Source organism: Mastacembelus armatus, chromosome 17 (genome assembly GCF_900324485.2).
Source record: "Mastacembelus armatus chromosome 17, fMasArm1.2, whole genome shotgun sequence".
Lineage (NCBI taxonomy): Eukaryota > Metazoa > Chordata > Actinopteri > Synbranchiformes > Mastacembelidae > Mastacembelus > Mastacembelus armatus.
Window position 1 is genome coordinate 17,541,560 of NC_046649.1, and position 22,014 is coordinate 17,563,573.

The 22,014-nt window shown below is 40.3% G+C and overlaps 1 protein-coding gene across 1 annotated transcript; it reads left to right on the forward strand.

Annotated features, from left to right (window-relative positions):
* The first annotated feature begins 885 nt into the window (after positions 1-885).
* Positions 886-21,936, forward strand: yes1 (YES proto-oncogene 1, Src family tyrosine kinase). The gene is made up of 12 exons (XM_026312741.2): positions 886-1,296; positions 9,363-9,653; positions 10,846-10,945; positions 11,674-11,772; positions 12,793-12,896; positions 13,167-13,316; positions 14,341-14,496; positions 16,363-16,542; positions 17,271-17,347; positions 18,034-18,187; positions 18,546-18,677; positions 20,099-21,936. The coding sequence occupies exons 2-12, from the start codon at positions 9,371-9,373 to the stop codon at positions 20,305-20,307; spliced, it is 1,644 nt and encodes a 547-aa protein (XP_026168526.1). The 5' UTR covers positions 886-1,296; positions 9,363-9,370; the 3' UTR covers positions 20,308-21,936.
* Positions 21,937-22,014: the final 78 nt, after the last annotated feature.

Below are 22,014 nucleotides of genomic sequence, written 5' to 3' on the forward strand. Positions count from 1 at the left end.
AATTGTTGTAGGCTAATACTTGTTTCAACAACACCAATTAAATTGCACAAGTCCCATGTTTTCCTCTCATTGAAAGTATCCTTGTTTAGTGTTAGTCTAATTATTAACAAAGGTGAAATGATGAAATGCCACTTTCTATTTCTAGTTTCTCTTTTCTTTGGGTTTGGGCTGTTGGTCAAATAAAACCAACAATTTGAAGACATTATCTCTGCAATATAGGGATTTTTAAAAACACAATTTATTACTAATAAAAATAATTTGGAGATTAATTGATAATTAAAAAAAGGTTGCAGGCCTTTTTTTATACAACTGGTACAACAAAGTGACAGGATCCACACTGTTGTACTTTAGGTGGTCATGAGCCAAAAAGGTGATTTAATTAACACTTTGTGATATGGAGGGATCATGAGAAACTGTGTCCCTGGGCACAGACATGTAAGAGGCCCCTATGTCAAATACATTTACAGGAGAAATCACAGGATTTGTCATCAGTTTGTATCTTCATGTGGTTGTTTTGTGTCTTTTATTTTTAGCCATATTGTGCCCATTTTGACATTTTTCATCTATTCATAGTCATTTTGCAACTATGTTCAGATGTTAGGCGTCGTTTTATGTTTTTTTTTTTAATGGTCATCATTGTGCACAGTGTGGGGTTGTTTTCACACTGTTTAGTCAGTGAGTGTTTTGAATGTCTTTGTAGCTGCTGTACTTTGTTGTTATTTGTAGACTTTCCAATGGATAGGTCCCTTCAAGGTTCTCCTTTAGGATCCCTTGGGCCCCTAAACCCTTTCAGTAATACAGTACATCCATGCGTTGAGAGCGACTGAATGCTGGAAGCTTAAAATTACGAGTCGTGTGTGAGTGCGTGAATGCAACGTTATTCCTTCTTCGGCCTGGTCGGCTCCTCGGTACTAGTCCGGCTATTGTTGTGTGTCTCTCAGGGCAGCACTGACCTCTCTGCAGGCGGTGATTTCTGGATATAGCAATTGTTTTGCTCGGCGGCTGTCTGCCATATTAACCAGGCTTTGTCATCTGGCCGTGTGTTTTCTTGTTACCGGGATATTAAGGATCCCAGCGGAGGAGTTTGGGCTGGGAAGTAGTCGGTCGGTATGGGACAGACGGAAGACTGAGATTCCACGTTAGTGAAATTTCGTGCGTCTGCGGTTTTTCCACTTCTTCTTGGATTGTCGACGGGAAATAAACACAAAAAAAAACAAAACAAAAAAAACGTGGAGGCAGAAAAGATCAGAGGACGCATGTAGCCGAAGTACAACACTGCTGAGGTCGCTTTTTAAGGTAAGAAATTCTCCTCTAAAAAGTCACATTTTCCTTGGAAGTACAGCGAAAGGGGCCTTGTTGTGCTGTGACACTTGGAGGAAAGTTGGTGGAAAAGGAGCAGGAGAGTTTCCTCAGTGTGTTATGTTATAATACAAAACCTGGATCGTTGTTAAGCCTTGATCCAGGACCAGATGTGTGGGTCATTGTCCTGGTCCAAGGCTGCCACAGTGAAATGAACCCGGATAACAAATCATGTCCCCTAATTTATAGCAGGTATTGTTTCAGATCATATTAGTGTTTACGTTTATGTCCCATAACCAAGTTAAACCAATTTCACTTCTCAGCTTTGCCTCATCCAGTCTCATTCACACACACACACACACACACACACACACACGATCAGCTGCTGCAGGCCTCAGCTGCAGGCCCTTTTATTGCAAGACTTCCCAAAATGACTAACCCCCTGAAATATACCTGAAATCAGCTTAGTCCTCACATGCCTTTATTACCACGCTGCAATTTGCACTGACAAAATCTGGCATTTGTGTTTGTGAGATGACATGAAATACAGTAATGCTGCTGTACTGTTGTGCTGCTGTGTGCGTGTCCATACCGTCAGTTTTCTAACTGTGCATGTGTCTGTTTATGTGCTTATATATCTGGTGCCACAATAATCCTCCTCCATGGTAATCCCTCTGTTAGTGCAGCCTCACTTGGCTTTACAGTCATGTCTACACACACACACACACACACACACACACAGACACACACACACACACACACACAGCTGGAAGGGAGAGGGCTGTTGGCAGAGGAGTGAGGAGAACTAACAGGTGGTCCTGGCCAGAGTTCAGGGCCTTGAGTTTAACTGGAGGCATTAAGGATCCTCACATACTCCTCGAGTGTCCTCATGGCATGAATGAGACTCTACAGTATCATTACAGTTTGTTAAATACAAGCTTCCAAATCTTTGTATCACTGTAGAAAGGACAAAGTTTAAACATGAAACAAACACACACACACACACACACACATGTTGGAAAGCTGAGCAAGAGTTCAGATTCTGATGGGGGGAAAAGAGAATCTTGAGATTTCAGATTTCCACAGTCGACACCCGAAGAACAAGAAGAACTCTTCTTTTTTACAGCGTGAAGATGGCTCTTTCTCTTTCCCTGCCTCCCTCTAGCCTTTGACAGGCACAGCAGGTGGCCTCAATGGCATGAATAGATTCGGAAGGAAGTTCCTGTCTTTCCCTCTTCCCCCATTGGCCCCTCCACTCACCATGATTGGCAGAGATGGCAGGCTGCCCTGAAGATAAGACCGAGCTGCGTCTCAGAGAGTGTGCCAGGGCAATTTACTGAGTTACGCTTCAGTAATGGTTTGCAGCCCCCAGTAGCCACTCATCTTTTTGTGATTGTGGCCAGTGTTTATGTTTGACAGCTTCCAGGCTTATACCCAGGATGTATCTTTCAGTATAAAAGACTAAGTTTGGCTTATAGACTTCATAAGCTGCTGTTTTGTGTGAGCCAAATACACTTAAAGCACTGTAATGCAGATACTCAGTAGCAACCTGATGGCTTTTTTTTTTGTAGCGCTGACAAAAATCAATGGAGAACAAAACACTGTAGCGACCAATTAATAGTTTAAGTGATTTTTCAAGCAAAAAAGTGAAATAACTTGTTTCGGCTCCTGGAAAGTGAGGATATGCTGCTTTGCTGTGTTTTGTCACTGAACACACACATTTGGTTTTCAGAAATGGGTCATTGAGATTTGTGTTTCTCAGCCTTAGCAATTAATGGATACTTGTGAATATAGTCCCAGTCCTGTTGTTCAACGATTCATGTTTTACTTGGAGTTTCAGTACAAATAGTAAATTGGTACTTAAGAGATTTATGTATTTTTTTGAATATACAACCCCTTTTTTTCCCATTAGATTAACTGTCCAGTCTAATAATCTGTCCACCCTGTGCAGCACTGATGCAGTGTGGCACTATAGTACCACTTTACTGCACTACAGACATGTATAGTGTAGCAATCAATTGTTCACATCTAACTTGTTACACTAAACAGTTGTGTAACAGAAGAGCTGTAACCCATGTTAGTTTCTCACCTGTCCAGTCAGTGAGCCAAATGTGTGAATGTTACATAGGTGGTATTGGAACGTTAGAAAAATTGACCCACAAACTAAAAAACTGAACTGATGTTAGAAAGATGTAGAGGAGGAGGTTTTTCACAAAAGCTTTTTCACCGTCCAACAAGCTGTCGGCAGTGGCTCTTTCGAGCATATCCCAAAAAGGACCCAGAAATTTTGGTGTGTACCAAAACAGGATTAAAGTTTGATCTCATTCCTGTTCTCTAATTATTCAAAGTAATTAAGTGTTCTCAGATCATGTGTTGTAGTTTCTGAATATACATCCTGGAAGAGCACAGTGTGCGTCACAGTGTTTTCCCAAATGGCTGCAAAGGTTATAAGTGGTAGCTCAAAGGTCAGAGGGCCGCTCCCAGAAAACCCCAGAGTTGCATCTTATCTGGTTAGTCAGAAATCTTAAGAGGTAGAAACTGTGTCATACCTCATCTGGCTGAGTGCGTCACACAAACCGATGGCCGATGATCCCATTTACACCTTCGCTATCAGAACTACACAGGCATTTGTTGAGAGCAGGAATTCATGTGATAAAAATAGCTTCAAATGATAACACAAAGCTTGACTTGCATTAAAGCTAAATATAGAGTGATTCTGATGGAATATATGATGATCAGTTACTGCATAATGTTGCATTTTCTTTTCATCTGTAGCTTTTTTTACTCTGCTAGTACATATTTCTAAAGTTTTCTCTAATTGTGTCCTCTTTTTTTGTTTTCTTGCACCAAACAGTTTCTATTCAAATGTCTGAGTTTCACTATTGACCCTGTTTTTCTCTCAACATGGCTCTCAAATCATTGCCAAATACTGTAAAGACCTTTCAGCCTGTTACTGTGACTGTACAACTTAATTATTTAAATAAAGCTGACATGTACAGTAGTGAGTTAGTCCTTTTTTCATGGTATAAAAATGTGGAGTTAACCGTTTGACCTGATAACATTTAGCGTTGGGATTTTTTTTTCCTCCTGAATGTTGCTGCCTGTCGGCTACAGGAAAAGCTCCTCTCCTGGATCTCTCCAGCTTTGTTGCATTGGGCCCTGTGGGAAACAGCGGTCTCTGTCTCTTTAATCTGACACGGCGTCACCGCCAGTCGGGCACACAGCCTCACACGTCACATGTCCTTGGATAGGGTCTGGCTCCAGCATTAGTTTGAACTCATATCGGTGCCTTTTGTGTGCTGCTGTACAGCATGTCTGGGAGTGAAGTTGCTCACAAATATGTGTGGGAGTGTGTACATACCTTTACTCCCTGTTTCTTGTCATATCTGACTTAGCTCATTTATACTTTGTCATTTTTGTGTGGTCGTATGGATTTTGCTGCTGATTAAGGGACTTTCCACTGTTTTGGTTTTGTAAATACGTAACATATTTAAAACAATTTAACTAGCCCCAAACAGCTTACAGGAGTATTTTTAAATCAAAGCCATGACCCACATCTCTGTTTTTTGCGTTCCCTTGGAGCCACCAAAACAATAGCACATTTCTTCCAGCTAATTTCATAAGATGGTAGAACCTCTCCCAAACATTGATGATGGTCGTTCTCTTGGCCACACATATTCTCAGACTTTCTCAGTTACTTAGTTCATTTCGAGGGAGGTTTTTCTTCTAAAGATTTGATGATAGCACATTCAAATGTGAGTGAAATAGAGCAGCACTGGGGATGGTGCAGGAATACCTACTGAGGAACCCCAGGCTGCAGATGTGTGTCCTTGACACTCTGGGAGGTGGTTTGGATGCAGTTACTCACTAAAGAACATATGCTGTAAACTACAGTCATTTTATTTTGTTTGTAGTTTTCTCACTTCGTACCAGCTGTGGTCGTAAATCTGTTTCTGTGTATGGCGGCATCTGGTTGTTTTGAATATTTAATCGGGGCACATGGTTTGATTGATCGTTGGGTTTTTCGGCTCCAATGGATTGTGTGTCTGTGCCCTTATTAGCATGTGTGTTGCTCTGCGTTAGCATGTGTATGGGATTTTATAGTTCAGGGGGGTGTGAAACTATGGGGGAGCGCCACTAGGCACTTTCTCTTTGTCTATAACAAAAGGTGGATGAGACTGAATAAAGAGGACACCAAAAGCCTTCCTCTGTGGTGCTAAACAGGGTAGGTGAGGTTTCCTGGTCTTCTCAGGGCCCAGGAGAGAAGCAAAATGTTAGTCCCATTTCCTCAGCAGTCTCTCTTTCTTATTGCTCCATTGTTGTCCTTAAAGAATGAGCTGCTTGGTCTCTGAAGCATCAAGAAAGGTGAATAACATAATTACATTACAGACCCTCCTTAGCGATTTTTAGATTTAGTTTTTGAATTATTGATAAATTAAAATTTTAATTAGATAGAATGATGGATTTCATTTTATATCATATTTTGTATTTCATGCCAAATAGAAAGTGATCCAAAGTAAAACTGTTGGACGTTAAACCAGTCTGACACGTCAGATCACGTGCAAAACGCGTGGGCTCGCTCAGTTTTTGCAACCTATTCGTTTTCAAAGCAAATACTATGAATGCATGCATAGTGTAAATAGGAATGGATGACAATCACTAAGGAAATTCGTTTTTTAATATATTATTAATCCTATAATCACTTTACAACATTTGGAAACATGATTTTAAAACGTCTCCCAAGCAGAAGTAGCCCCTGATACCTTGAAGAATCCTGAAGGTGTCCAGATACGATGATACAAATAAATTGTCTTTCGATCAGCCATGTTGTTATGAGTTTTCATTACGATCATCAATCCTGATGGTTTTACCTTAAAGCACATAGTCCAAATACTCTAAACACTACAGATTATCAGACTGAGACAGAATATGTGTCCTTCAGCCCCAGATACCAGGATATTTGATCCCAGGGCACCACAGGCACTATAATACTAGTCTAGTGTAAGACTCTCTACACTAGACCAGCACTCTGTCACAGTGTTTTCCTCCAGATCAGTGGTTTTTAGGTTTTAGGAAGCTTTAGGGTCAAACACTAAGTGATCTGGACATTTGGAAATATGTCATCATTGGCATGTTTGACAGGATAAGGTCAAAGGTGTCACTCATGTTTCTGTTGGCTTCTGCTCTGCTAATTTGCTAATTTTTTGTTTTCTATATTTCTTGTTCCTTTCATTGACATTCAGATTAATTTGGGAGATAAAATGCTAAAGAGAATCATCACAAAATAACCTTTCCGTAATAGAAATATAAGACATGGTTGATACACCAACAAAACCATGTTTTGACAACACCAGCAGCCATTGATAATAAGAATAGCATCTCACTGAACCAATCATGTATCTGGAATAGAGAAACAACCACACACAGTGCAGAGTGTAGGAGTAGCAGCCAGCAACAGTATATGTGCTAATATTTGGACTATTGCCTGCAGCTCGTGCCTGTATAAATATTGTACTTATGCACGTTACCTGAGACTTTTATCAAACTATGTTATTGTCATTTTGCAACAACTGCATTGCTTTGAGTACGAGCTGTTATGGTTTATCCTGTGGATGACTGGTTTCCCAAAACACCATCATTTGTTTAACGGGGCTCGTTTCCCAGCCAGTCCTCACGGTTGGACTGACAGTTTAACTTACTGGTCTGGTTGTATTTGCATTTGTTTCAAATTGAGCTCAAGCTGCATCATATTATACTTGTTGCATGTGAAAACAGCAGTTAAACATGCACAGTACTGCTGATCTGCTGATCACAGTTAAATGCAAGAATACCAATGGTGATTGTGCAAATGACTGAACAAAGAAGCATGTAAGAACCTGTCAGCTATTGAACTGAGACAATGGTGCATTTTCATTTTAAGCAATGTCTCTTCTGTTGAGTATCAGTCAGCCTCTCCCACCGTCCATCCTGTTCTTCAGCTTCTTTGTCATTTATAATAACCGATTTTCATCCAACCTACAGTCGCCATCATTCACTGTCTGTGTATGCTGCCTCTCAGTGCTGTTTGTTCATGGGCGAAAGTCAATACGCTATCCATATCAAATAAATTGATTATAGATCGATTTGTTTTAGCTGTAGCACAGCTTTTTAGTTTGAGCTTTTTAGTTTAGTTTTAGTTTGTAGCCTGTAAATGTGGCATCTGCATGCTGATTGACATTTGCTTTTATGCTCATCTGCAGATGATTTCCTTCAGAAAGAAACACCACTCTTTTATTTTTATGTGTAGAGAGTAGATGGTGTCATTTTGCTGTTCAAAAAAAGGAGTATTTATTCAAAAAAGATGTTTTTCTGATTGACAGCAGCTGGTCGTCAATTCGAGTGAATGGCAGACAGGTTGGGGGGAATAGTGAACAGCATTTGCAGTCTCCAGGTTAAACCCCTAATTCAGGGCTGAAGAACAACTGGTCATTTCAGTCTAATGTTGGCTTAGGTATAAAGCTGTCAACAGTATTATCAACAAATCAGAGTCCACTGTGCAGAAGTCATAATCAGAGAAATACTTTTCTGATTGCGTAGTTCACAATTTAATCTTTAAGTACTAGAAAAAGGACAGAAAATATTTCCTTTTAACTGAAGCAGAGTAAATAAACTTGTAAGCTTCATCATCGCAGGTTTACATGTACATGTGATTAAGAGGATCAGACGAGGTGATAAAATCAAACACAACAGACAAGACCAAACATGCAAAAAAAAAACACTTGGACATGTAGACACAAGCCAAAATTTCCTGACTAATTGCACATGCATCTCTTTTACATAAATGTAAATATATATATTATTATAATATACAGTGTTTGTTTGTTTTTTGTTTTTTTACATGTTAGCATGGACACAGTGCCACTGCTGTTTTTTGTCTTGATCTTGCCAGGCGTCCATCTATGAAAGGCAGCAGCACAAACCTTTGTTGCTCTGTTACAAACAGCTGGGTTCAACCTGTCGCTTACAGACACTAGAAACTGTGTTGTAACATTGACAGGAAGCCAGGATCTGAGTCACTGACAGGTCTTGGTGTGAGCAGCTTGTACTGTTGAAAAGACACGCACACAGACTGTAAACAGGGGCCAAAGGTGAGAGAGAACTGAGCAAACAGGGCAGGCTGTGTGGATGATGGTATCAGCTCATGATAACACATTCACACGTACCCGTAAACTGACATACGTTTTTAGATACCCTTCTTGTGAGGACATCATTTTTCACAATCCAAGACAAACACCCACTGAGCCAAAAATTACTTCAGAGGACAATGTTTCTTTCTGGTGGTCATAATCCTTGTGCTACAGCAAACACTCTCAGAAAGGGGCCTCATATTTCACCGTGTTGGAGAGGGGAGAACACCAACTTTTAACACCGAAGGGCTTTTTGCTCATCTTAAATCTGTGTCAGTGATGGTGTGATCACAGGGGAGAGCTGAAATGCCCATCGGCAGTAACAGGATCTAGTTTCTACCTTGGCTGGCTTGACAGGCTTTTGTTGGGACTTGTGAAGTCATGTGAAGTCACTCATTGGCTTGCAGTCTTTATCTTCTGGTGAGCAGAGTTACACAAAGACCATCCAAAAAGCTCCAGGCTGTTTGAACAATATTTTAATTATTTCTCTGTGTTTGTGGCAGGAACTCAGCCCAGTGACGAAGCCTGAGCTGAAGCCTTTTAGTTTCTGTTGCTTTTTTATGAACCAATACTGTCTCATTCCTGATCATCTTCAAATAACGAATTGCTTATGGTGATAGATGAGTCACTGATGACCTTTTTAAAAGCAGAGTCGAGGTTTGATTATCATTTTAAATTGTCATAATAGTTTTAAACATTGACATTAATGAACCATATCAGCATTGTCAACATATAGAAGTAGGAGAAATAACTAAGAACACGCCACAAAAATGCCAGAGCTTCCGCTGACAGTACACCTCATGCAGCAACAGACAGCTGATGGCCTAATCAATGTAAATGCAACCAAACGTGCCTGAATGAAACTATAAGCAGCTCTTCTTTTCCCTCCTCTTGCAGGCTTGACGATGGGTTGTGTCAGGAGTAAAGAGGACAAGGGCCCGGTGCTGAAGTACAGACCCGATAACTCAAATGCTACGCCGGTCAATGCCCACCTGGGGCACTACGGGCCTGACCCCACCTTGATGGGTCATTCGCCAGCTTTGAAGACACATAACAACAGCTACAACAGTCACGCTGCCGCGCTCACTCCCTTTGGTGGGGCGTCTTCTGTGATGACGCCCTTTGGCGGCGCCTCCACCTCCTTCACCTCAGTGGCTGTGAGCAGTCCGTTCCCCAGTGTCATCACAGGTGAGTCTGCAGAGAAGATTTACACTTCCAGAGGGGAACATGGAAACCAAGTAATCTGCATAAAAAGGCTTTGAAAGATTCTCAACTTGGGTAAAAGCTCCTTTACTATTCAAATATATTCCTATAACTTTGTGTCCTAAAGCCCCTTAAGAGACAAAACAGAAATCAAAAGCTGTGCTTTTTATCCAGAATGGCAGGCACAAATTCCCTCAACTAATCTGCAGCCTAAATACAACCTAATACTTCTGGAGCAATTTTCTGCAGTTTTTGTTTTTAACTTCTTGTAATTATGTGCAAATCAGCGTACAACTCTAGAATAAACTCGGTTCAGTGTTTGCTATGGTGAGGACGTTATGACCAGCAGATGTTATGCAAATTAGACATTTAAAACCAGTCAGCCAAAACATCAAGGGTGAAGAGAAATTCAAAATAGGTCTGTAATATGGGCACCAGTGCAGCAGGCATGGGTCCTCCTGAGCCAAAGAAAACAACAAAACATGCAGTTTATAGGCCTCAGTCATGCTCATTCAGTGTGTTTCCAACACGAGTTTGAGAGAGAATAGCTTTCTGGTTAAGAATTAGCTGAAAACAATGACATCTAGTGAAAAACAAAATAATCTCATGCAGTTCATTTGCTCACACTTAGCCCTCAGTCCCTGCCTCATTCTCTCAAGGAGAAAAATCTGTCCTCAGGTACTGGTGTACGTCTTACACCCTGCCTGTTCAATTTCCTCCCAAGATAAGCATATCAGAGTCATGCTGCCCCCCTGCACCTGGTCACTTCACGCTATTGACACATCAGCTGTTTTCATTGCGTCCAAACAATAACGTGACATTAGTTTGAATCGCTTGAAGTGATGCCACTGAGGTTGAGATTCATTAAAAAAGTTCTTCCCCAAGTTAAAGTTTGTAGCCTGCAGTCTGAGGCACATCTAGTTGTTTTCTGTGATACAGTTCTGAATTGTATCAGCATTATTGTTGATCTGATTATTGTCTGTTAATTAAACACTGAAATACAGTAGAAGTGACAAAAAAGGACAATCACAAAGAGCAATTTGTTGTCTTCATTTTGGTTTGATCTGTTGTGCAAACATTTTGGGAGAAGAACAACTTGATTAGAGGAAGCATTTCTGAGGGATTATCTAGCTCTCGTGTGTGCACAGCATTAACGCTCACTTTCTGTTACTTTCAGGTGGTGTGACGTTTTTTGTCGCTCTGTACGACTACGAAGCGAGGACGTCAGATGACCTGTCATTTAAAAAGGGGGATCGGTTCCAGATTATCAACAACACGTCAGTACATTTGCTTTCAACACTGATAAACTCCTGCTGTGCTGATGTGTGTCTACATTGTGGATTTGTGACATCCTAGTGTTAGTGTTGTGTTGTGTTGTGTTGTGTTGTGTTGTGTTGTGTTGTGTTGTGTTGTGTTGTGTTTAATCCCTCATTGTATGTCTGATATTAAGGCTGAAATCTGTCTGGGTTAATGGGTTCCTCTGATGGGCCATCTGTTTAGCCCTCAATCACTTTTCTCTTCCGCACAGATTATTCCTCTAGTTTAGAGAATATTTTGGATACAGCGAAGTTAAATGTACCACTTTTCTCTCCTCTAGTAAAGTAGTAAATTAATATCTGTTTTATTGATACAGTAGTTGTATTCAAAGACATGCAATACTATAATTTTAATACTAATATAAAATATAGTGTTACTTATTCCCTGCTTCAAACTTTGAGAGCACCATCTCCACCACTTCTATTGTCAACATCCATCACAATCATCTCCTGTCACTGTCCATGTTAATAATGCAGACAGTTTTCTTTAGTCTTCTATGAAAATGCCATTTGTTTTTGTAGAGACCCAGCAAGACAAGCAGCTGACTTACATACACATATGACCTTGCTTTGGTTTTCTCAGTATACTTTCATACCATCAGGTTTCTTTTAAGTGTTAGTGTATTTTTGAAACCTGCTTGTATGTGTGTATTGTGTTGTTCTAATTTCTGATTGGTTTGTCACCTCAGGGAAGGTGACTGGTGGGAGGCTCGCTCCATCAACACCGGACAGAAAGGCTACATCCCCAGTAACTATGTGGCCCCAGCTGACTCCATACAGGCTGAAGAGTGAGAACTCATTTCCTGTTCTAAAAATCTGCATCTCCATGTTTCGCTCCTGTTTTCTCCTTCTCATGCCTTTCCTGTTTCTCACCCTGTTCAGTAAGTTCTGCTTTCATTAAGATGACATGATGCTGCTTGGCAGTCACACATTGTGACTAATCCATCGTATACACATGTTTAAAAACAATGGAGCCCTGGTTTGTTGCTGGGAGCCGGTGGCATATTATGATTGCTGTTTATTCGGTGTGACCGAAATGTTGAGGGACAGTCCTGTTTTTAGGCAGCCTTGGCCTTGTTTCTAATTGGCTCATGGCCATTATGATATTATTACAGATGTAAGCTGCTCATAAAAAAAAAAACTGGGGAAACCAGCCAGTTAACTTTGCAACAATACGTGGCACTCATTGTCGTCTAAAGTCAGTACTGCGTATTGACAGTGTGTAGGTTTTTTTGGATTTTCTCCTGAAATTCATGTGGGAAAACAAAATATGGCTGTAAGATGAGATGGATCAGCTCATGTCAAACATAACTGGAATCTGAAAGAGTCAGCGTGTTCTTGAAGAAAAGCTAGATTTTAAGATTGTTTACAGCCATGAGTGAATGTGTTGCTTATTTATTCGTGGCAGCAGTGACTGAACTTTTTATGGGACATTTACGTGTAGTTGAACAAGCCAACGTCTGACTGCCCGGGGCAAAGTTGGTCATTAGCTGTAATTAAAATAGTGTGGTCTGAATTATTTTCACTTGAATCAGAATGAAAGTATTTCGATGCCGCTGTCTGTCCTCAAAGGTAAAACACTTAAGAAATGCATTAATGTTAACTGACTAATATCAAATCAGTTTTATTTGCCTGAGGTTTTAAATTAACAGTATAATATCAGACTTTATAAGATCCACAAAAGCTTTTCCAAGTCCCCACCATGTATATGTGTAAATATCTTGTTGGGCAGTATTTCAGTGTGAGGGCTCTTCGTATGACTAACTCTGTGATTTTTTTTTTCCTTTTTTTTTTTCCTATTTTGGCAGGTGGTACTTTGGTAAAATGGGTCGCAAAGATGCAGAGCGCTTGTTATTGCTTCCAGGGAACCAGCGGGGAACTTTCTTGGTACGAGAAAGTGAAACAACCAAAGGTAAGAAGATTTTATCTTTGGAATCACTACTGAAATGATACTGCTGAAGTTTTAGTATATTGGACAAAATATAAACCTGTTTTTTTTTTTTTTCCCTCTTACTTATTTTTGAGGGTTGTGGACATTAATTTGTCCAAATGTAGAGAAATGAAACAAATGAAAATTCTTTAATATATGTTCCAAGTCAGGTGTGCTTTTTTTGATTGATTTGTTATGTGAAATTGATCACTACTATATAACTTATTATGTGACTCCATATTTATTTTAAAGGTGCCTACTCTCTTTCAATCCGGGACTGGGATGAGATGAAGGGAGACAACGTCAAACACTACAAAATCCGAAAGCTGGATAATGGTGGTTATTATATCACCACCCGGGCCCAGTTTGACACGCTACAGAAATTAGTGAAACACTACACAGGTATGCAGCATGTCCACATGACCCAGTCACATGTTATTCTGCTGCAGGTAACATTTAGACAAATTGTCGTTTACAACTGGACAGACCAAGTCAGTTATTTTTCCTTCCAGACTTTCTGAATGTGAGAGCTGTTTGCTTTGGACAGACATGTTTATAATACCAGGGAGTGTGTTGCCTTTTTTTCTAAAGAAGTGTTTTCCAGTACTCCCCATAGTAACTTCATTTGTTATTTCAGCTAATGAATTCAGTGTTGAAAGTGGAAAATGCATTATTCAGCTGCATAGCTGCTGCTGGAATAAATGTTGAATAAGGTTAAGAGAGACTTTTTTTTCTGCAGTGATTTGAAACCTATTGCAAGCAGTGCATGTCAATGAAAGATGACACATGCAGGTCAAAGCAGTTATTGAAAACTGTGCAAAAATCCAGGTAAAGTCCTAGAAGCAGAACCTTAAACAAGAGGAGGCTTGTTAACACTTCCGGTGTGATGTTGCCCCTGCCCTGCTCGCCTCCACATGATGCATGCCCTCACTGATTTGCTCTTTATAAGTAATGACTGGTAAATTCAAAGCACTGCTCTCCCTCATATCCATGTAAGTGTAGCTTTTGAACTCCAAACAGAAGTCAGCAATAAGTGTGAAGTCATGCTGACAAGTAGGCAACAAATGCAAAGGCAAAATGTTTTTCACCTGATCGGTGGTTTTCTCATGTTTCTCCTTTTCTCTGTGCAGAATTCAAATGCAACAATTCTGTCACTGTCAGAGTTTCGCTGTGTCTCTGAAGGACTTTACATCTAAAGCTTTTTAGCTTTTTACTTTGTACTGAAACTGAAGTGAAATAGTTCAATTCAACCTGATTCACATCTTCGTGATCACATGTTTGCAGTCCATTTTCTGAAGTCATTAACTGTACAGTAGTATGGCTCAGCTTAGCAGGATGGTGATGTAAATTATCAGCTTATTCACTGACAACACCCATCTTTCTCTGTTTTTGTTCTTTTCTCCATGTGTCTTTGTGTCTTGTCTAGAACATGCCGATGGTCTGTGCTACAGGCTGACAACTGTGTGCCCCACAGTGAAGCCTCAGACTCAGGGACTAGCTAAAGATGCCTGGGAGATTCCACGAGAGTCCCTCCGACTGGAAGTCAAACTAGGCCAGGGCTGCTTTGGAGAAGTCTGGATGGGTAAGAGACCTTTAGTGCAGCCACACAGTGTATGCATGTCAGAAACACTTGCATATCTACCACGCACACTGTCTCTATGGGTCTTTGAATGAACTCACCCAGTATTTACAAAAGCTTTTATCTTGCTAATTATTCACTGCTAACAGTTAACTGTACGGTAGTGTTCGCTCCTTCTTAAAGGCTGACTGAAAACCAAAGTGCGTCTTTCTGTGGAGTCATTTAGACTGCATTAGAAAAGGTTAGACTAAACGGTATCGAGGGACACATCTGATATACCGTATATATTTGTTCTTTTTTTTCTGCCAAAACTCCACACTGCATACATTTCACATGATGTGTCATTTGGAATTTGTCCACATCTACAAGTAGATCCAAGTAAACAGTTATTTTTTAGTAGCAATTAATGTGCAGAAATGTTTCCAATTATTAATTTGAACCATAAAGTATCAGAAAAGCCTGTTACAGTTTTCAAAAGCAAGTCAATTTTGGTCTGAGATTCTTGTCTCTTACATAAGTGTAGTCTTTTGAGTTCTTTTTTTTTTTATTCTTCAAAGTAGCAAAAGGGCATTTTTGCTGTGAGAGTCCCTTTTGGCAAAGTTTTAAAATTTATAAAAGGATACAGGTTGGATCTCTTGTGTAAAATCTGCAATACTTTATGAAAAGTCAGAGTTCATGCTGATGTACCAGTAGCTCAACGATGGTGCTCTGCTTAGTTGCACTTGGATGGTTGCTGCGTTGACCGTGGCCTCCAACATTCATTTCTTTATACATACAGAGCTTATGTTGTTAGTAATGCACATACTGTTATGTATGTGCCCACTGTAGGACTGACTTTTGACACCAACACTGATCATGAATTAGCAATGAGTATAAACACATGTACCATAATGGTTATATAAAGAAACAAAGCCTCCCTTTGCCTTATTTATTACTAATTTCTTATAAAACAATGTGTTGACAGTGTTTAATGCTCATGAACTGCATTGCTTTATAGAATGAGTCATACTAGCATAAAGTCAAGTGGGACTGACCTTAGCAAAGAGCTCGCCTTGCTGTCACTGTGGCCCATAAACTGATGAAAATGCTGATTGCTGTTGGCCTCACACACACACACACACAGAGAACTCAGTAATCACGGGTCACCTCCCACGCCTCAGTCCTCGTGCCTGCATGTGAGACAGGAGCCTTTCAATGAACACAACTCTCTTTTTTTTTTTTCATCACTCACTCTTTCATTAAACCTGGCCTGCAGCAAGCCTCGACCTGCACAACCTCCACTGTGCAATCCCAGGAATCCCTCTCTGTTTCTCCCTGCACTGTTTGTTCTTAATGGCTTTTCTGCTTCCCATACTGAAAACCCCTTCTCTGCTAATGTGCTTTTTTCCTATATATTCTTGTGGCATTAGCTTTCATTGCCCTCTTATGTTCTCTCCACCTCATATTATTAGATTTTGTCATTGCCCTACTTTGTCCTTTAACATGTGTGTTTAAACAGTTTGCTTAGTATGATTCATTCATGAAGGTCAGCCTTATAATGTAAGCAGCAGATCTCCTGTCTCAGCTTACTGTATGTAAGCAGGGCGTGAGTAAGTGGCTCTCAACCAGGAAGTGGCTGATTATTCAAGCTGTCATGACCTTTTTCTCCTGAGCTTCTCTTTCCACATGAGAAAGATGCTTGAGATCACTGCCATAGTGGTTGATTTTAGGATTTACTTTTTAATCATTTAAAAGGATCTTTAATGTTTTTTGGTGCTTTCATTTTGTGGTAAATGTCTTTGATGAATAATTTTGGTAATAATACCCGTCACAAATCCAAATGGTTTATAGTGCCTTTTAAACCAGTGTGATGCATTTGTTTTTATTAAGGCACATGGAACGGGACTACTAAGGTGGCAATCAAGACCCTAAAACCAGGCACCATGTCCCCAGAGGCCTTTCTGCAGGAGGCTCAGATTATGAAGAAACTCCGACATGACAAACTGGTGCCTCTCTATGCTGTGGTGTCTGAGGAGCCCATCTACATAGTTACCGAGTTTATGGGGAAAGGTGAGGAGAGACATACACCAAGAAACAAAACACATGCAGATGACTGGAAAGAAGTGGCTAAGAACGATAGAAAGTTAATTATACAAAGCATATGTGGCATGTAACATAGCTGCTGGGTTTCTATGTAAAGTGCCTTGAGATGACTGTATTGTGATTTGGCACCATATAAGCAAACTGTACTGAATTGGATGCAGTATACATGCAGTATATGTACACGGCCATGGATAAACTCTCCAAAATCAAGCCAGCTGCACCTAAAATAACAGTTTTGAGACTGTCTTGTTCATGTAGTGTTTTTTTTTTTTTTTTTTTTCGTTACCTTAGGTTCCACCTATGGTTACAGATGTTTTTTGTTTCTTGGATGTTTGTGCTTCACTAGATGTGCTTTTTAATTAAACGTTATTGTCGGAAAGAAGATCAGGCAGAAATTATACCAAGCAGAGTAATAACAGAATACCTGAAATACATGATCTCAGAGTGTGATTACTTACCTCAGAGCTCTTGGCCTCATTAATCACTGGTGCCAGTCTGACAGATGTTTTATTCAAATTATTTTAGAGTAGTGATTTCAATACAAAATTTAATTTGGACTTTGGAAGCAGATCAGCAGGAGTGTGATGAAAATGAAACATCAATCTTTAATTTGGTAAATTAGATCTGGGTTGGAACTTTATTTTGACTAATTGTAAGTAAAAGAAGTATTGACTCTGCTTTAAAACTCTTTACAGGAAGTCTGCTGGATTTCCTGAAGGAGGGAGATGGTAAATTTCTGAAGCTTCCCCAGCTGGTGGACATGGCTTCACAGGTAGGATCAAAACTCAGCCTCTGAATGTTAACACAGCCATAGCTACTCCCTCTGCCTTTTACCTGTCCAGCGGCTCTTTTACCTCTGTTTGACGGAAGGATTGTCATGTATCAGCAATAAAGCAGAGAGCTCCATGTGGGTGGGAGTGTGTGTGAGTCAAATATTCAGTCCCTGTGAATAAGGGTTTCGTTTTGCTCTCCATTTGGCTGTTATATTTATTTAATCTCCAACCTGACATCTCTACCCTCCCCTCTCTCGCTGTTCCTCCTCGCTGCTGTATGTGCCTCTCCTCGTTCTCAACCACTTAACTGGCTGTAGCACTTAAACACTGCTCATGAGAGGCCACTTAAGCCTGCTGGTTCAGTCACCTACAGCTCTCTGCTCTTAATTCGCCTCTCCACACTCCTGAGCTGCCTGTTCTCCACGTTCAGCAGAGTGGAAAAGTGTTTGAGAATTAGGCCGAGACAAGCTGAATCCCTGAGACATTTCTGAGGGAGTTGACAGCTAGTATGAGGATAGTCCAGTAGTTCTCCTTTTGACAGCTGTAGATAATCTCTCCCTCTGCTAAATATTGCTAACCTCAGTGTGGGTTAAAATCTGGGTCAAATGTAACAAAACGAAAATCATTGCAACTCATTCTAATAGCTGGTTCCTCACTCCCTCTGTCATTTCCAATCTCGTACCAGATTGCAGACGGCATGGCCTTCATAGAGAGGATGAATTACATCCACAGGGACCTGAGAGCAGCAAACATTCTGGTGGCTGATAACCTGGTGTGTAAGATCGCTGACTTTGGCCTGGCTCGACTCATTGAGGACAACGAATACACTGCCAGACAAGGTGTGTGTTAAGAATGGATGAAGGAACTGCACTGGCTAGAAATAGGCAGCAAATTAATTCTGAATGCCTAATACCTGCCCTTCAGTTCACAGTTACAGCCTGACACTGGTTCAATATGTATTGTTAAAAATGCTAAAATGCAAATGGTATTTGCAGACTCGCTGCCAGGTTTTGTCCCTTTTTAGGAACTAGCATTTAATCCTTACATGCTGATGAACATGAGCTGTCAGGGTTTTTTGATTCTGTTAGTTGACAGTAATTTTGATTTTAAAGAAAATGCCAAAAACTTATTTAAATTCATTGCAAAAGTGGAGATTAATCAGCTGTAATCTTGTTGGCTGTTTCCTCTTTTTACCAGGTGCTAAATTCCCCATCAAGTGGACAGCCCCTGAAGCTGCTCTGTACGGCCGCTTCACTATCAAATCTGACGTCTGGTCCTTTGGTATACTACTGACTGAACTGGTGACCAAGGGCAGAGTACCATACCCAGGTGTGGAGAAGAGCTACATGTGTTTGTGCTTGTCAGATTTGGTTTTATGTCTTCCTTTGTTCCAGTTCACTTTACATGGGAGGGTGTGTTTTCCTGCTTTTTTAAATTTTTTTTTTATTTTATGTTTTAAAGTTCTTGGATATGTTGCTCATATGGAACTTAAATGCAGTGCTTTTAAGTTTTTTACATGTGAAAAAGTAATTTATTTTTGTTTCAGGATTATTTCAACATGCTTTTCAGATGTGAAAGCTTTTAATAGTGTTTTCTCACACATCCAAATTAAAATAGAACTGCATATAGATGATATGAGTCAATGCAGATGTCTCATCGGTGCATGGGAAAGTACCCCTAATGTGATCTCCCTCTCCCCATCCTTTGCCACCTCATTTCTGCCCCCTGCTGCCTGACAGCAGTACTGCAGCATGTCCTCTGTTGTGATTGACTGTCACTGATTACAGGCAGTGCCATATGGCAGACTTAACCATCATCTTTTGTAGAGGCCATCTGGCTCCTGTGGCCTCCCTGGTTTCAGCACAAACCGTTGTCTAATTAATTCACCCCAAGGCCACAAGTCCTAGTGACTGAACCTCCTTGTTGCCCTTCTTAAAATTGTTCTGTGACTCATTTTGGCTCCTGTCTTGCCGTGCTGCAGTCTATTTAAGGACTTCTCTTCCTTTTGCCTTGCTTGATAGTGAAGAAACCGTAGGAGGCAGGTAAACCAGGCTGATTCTTATTTTAGTTACTGCAGATATGGGTGCTTGGACACACTCATACGTATGACAGGCATGTTTATTGGGGAGGGGGATTTCAGGCAAATGATATAAATCACAGTAACACCTCAGCATCCTATGTGTCACTGCTGCTATCCTGGTCTCAGCAGCTGCTCTGAGCTTTTCCTCTCTTCAAATGTGAGATAATCTGATCCCTACTCTCCCACAGAGAGATGTCGGGGGGGTTGTGGTGGTGGAGGGGGGAGAATGTGGCTGTGACCATGCCACTGACCGCGTATCAGAACCTTTTTTAGCTACAGTTGAGCTCCCCATGGAGCCGAGTCACAGGGTTCAGGACCACTGTCTTCCTGTCTTCTGAAGGAATCCACAGCTTTCTTATTCTAGTAGGATGAAAAAAGCCCAGAAGATGAAGCAGCACTGTTTGTTTTTTGTTGGTATTTGCAAAAATTGGGTAATCTTGTTTACTTAATGCACATATGTTACCACTAGAGGCCGGGATAATTTATCTCTATTACAACACTGGAACATCTTTACTTCTACAAACTACTGATAATGTTTTGCCCTGTATGTGTTTTAACTAGAGCTGTCAATGTTAATGTCATAATAACAAGTAATGATGCGAATGCCCCAAATAACGCTTCTTTCTTTGTGTTTTGTTTTGTTTGATTTGTTTTTTTGTTTTTTTTACAGGTATGGTGAATCGAGAGGTACTTGAGCAGGTAGAACGTGGCTACCGAATGCCCTGCCCCCAAGGCTGCCCAGAGTCCCTTCATGAGATGATGAGGCAGTGCTGGAAGAAGGAGCCAGATGAGAGACCCACGTTCGAGTACATCCAGTCCTTTTTGGAAGACTACTTCACAGCCACAGAGCCACAGTACCAGCCAGGGGACAACCTCTAGTCTTGTGGTTCCGGGGGCAAACTGTGGCACTACAGAGAGGTACATCAGCAGAGATCAACACTTGGGACAACAGAAGTTCAGCAAGGCTGCACACGCTTTGTTGAAGCTGCAGAGATTTTTACCAACTAGCCCACGACCACACTGGTGTAGTTACAAATGCAAGAAGAAAATGTTTTCTGAAGTAGAGGTTTGACCCTCATGTACCAATGGACCAAACATTTGGGAAAGTGTCCAAGTGTCCAGATCGGTGCAGGCATGTTAATTTCTGGAAACCCTGCTAATCAGAATAATCCATATGGATGGCCACAACACTGTGATGAAAAAGAGAGAGCGATTTTCTCTTAATTTCAAATCCACTTGCAGATAAACTTTTTTTTTTTTGTTTGTTTTTTTTAACATGAGAAATGTTCCATCTGCTCCAGTTTTCCCCATTTTTATTTCACAAACACTTTTTAAGTGACCACTCGTCAAGTGTGTGCTGTGACTGTAAAGCTTTGATGGAGAAGAGTGAGGTGAAGTAGAGGATAAAGGTGTACTGTATGGATGCAATAATGTACTGACAGATATAAATTGTATTTTTAGCAGGTGGACGAATGAGAACCTGAAAGTGGTTTGTATGATTCCTTTTAACACGGTCGCTTGAATGGCAAATCACACCAATTTATTATGCTTTTACTTTTATTTTCATTTAAACTGGGACTTGAAATTGTAAAGATGCATTTTGATTATTTACCAGAGCAAAAAACAGTTTTCTTATTTTAACATTTTATAGATGTTTTGAAATGGACATTTCAGCTGTGAAATTTAACTGGGATTTAGTTCATGTTTGTCTGTAATTACCATCTTGGGTGCACAAATCTGCTTGTTGTAAACTGACTCTAAATTCGTTCTCCTTATATTGCGCACATTTACACAGTTTAGCAGAGCAGAAGATGAGTCATCCCATGATAATTGGTACAGGGAACTGTTATATCTGTTAAATTTATATTGATGTGTAAAGCTTACACACAGCTGTAGTATTTCTTTTTCTTCTCAGTAAAATCCCAACAACTTATGACTAAACATGCCTTCAATATCCTTTAGTCTGCTGGAGGGAAAATTATCCAAAGCCAACTACACAGAACAAATCTCTTCATTTGTAAGTGGAACTATGCAAAGCCATCTCCTGACGTTTACTAGAACGTCTCAAATGGCATTTGCCTGTGTAGAGCTCCTTTGTTTTTGTTTTTTTGTTTTTTTTTTTCTTACCAATTTCTCCAGTTGCAGAGATGCTGGATCAATTCTGAAGCAAAGTTACTAAAACCAGACAGAGTACACACCTTGCAGACAGTGTGGTCCAGATGGGGCTTTAGTGCTTTTGTAGAGATTGAAAATATGAAAGTACAGTAACAAGTTTTTAGAGGTACTTCCAGTGTCTGTCCAGATGTGTCTAATTCAGTAAGAAAGCTTAAGAATTGGACAAAGATGTGAACATTTTTATATACTTTCTGTGCGTCATTTGTGAGAACTTAATATGTGATTGTTCCTAAAGATGGGGGACTTGAACTAGTGGGGAGATAATAATAAAATTACTGAGAATGGCAACTAATATGATTTTGTACAGGAAAAAAATAAAACTTTTACTCAAAGGTTTTCGTTCAGCTGGCTTTTACTCAAAAAGACAGTGATTTTCATCAGGACATCTTGGTTTTGTTGTTTACATCAGAG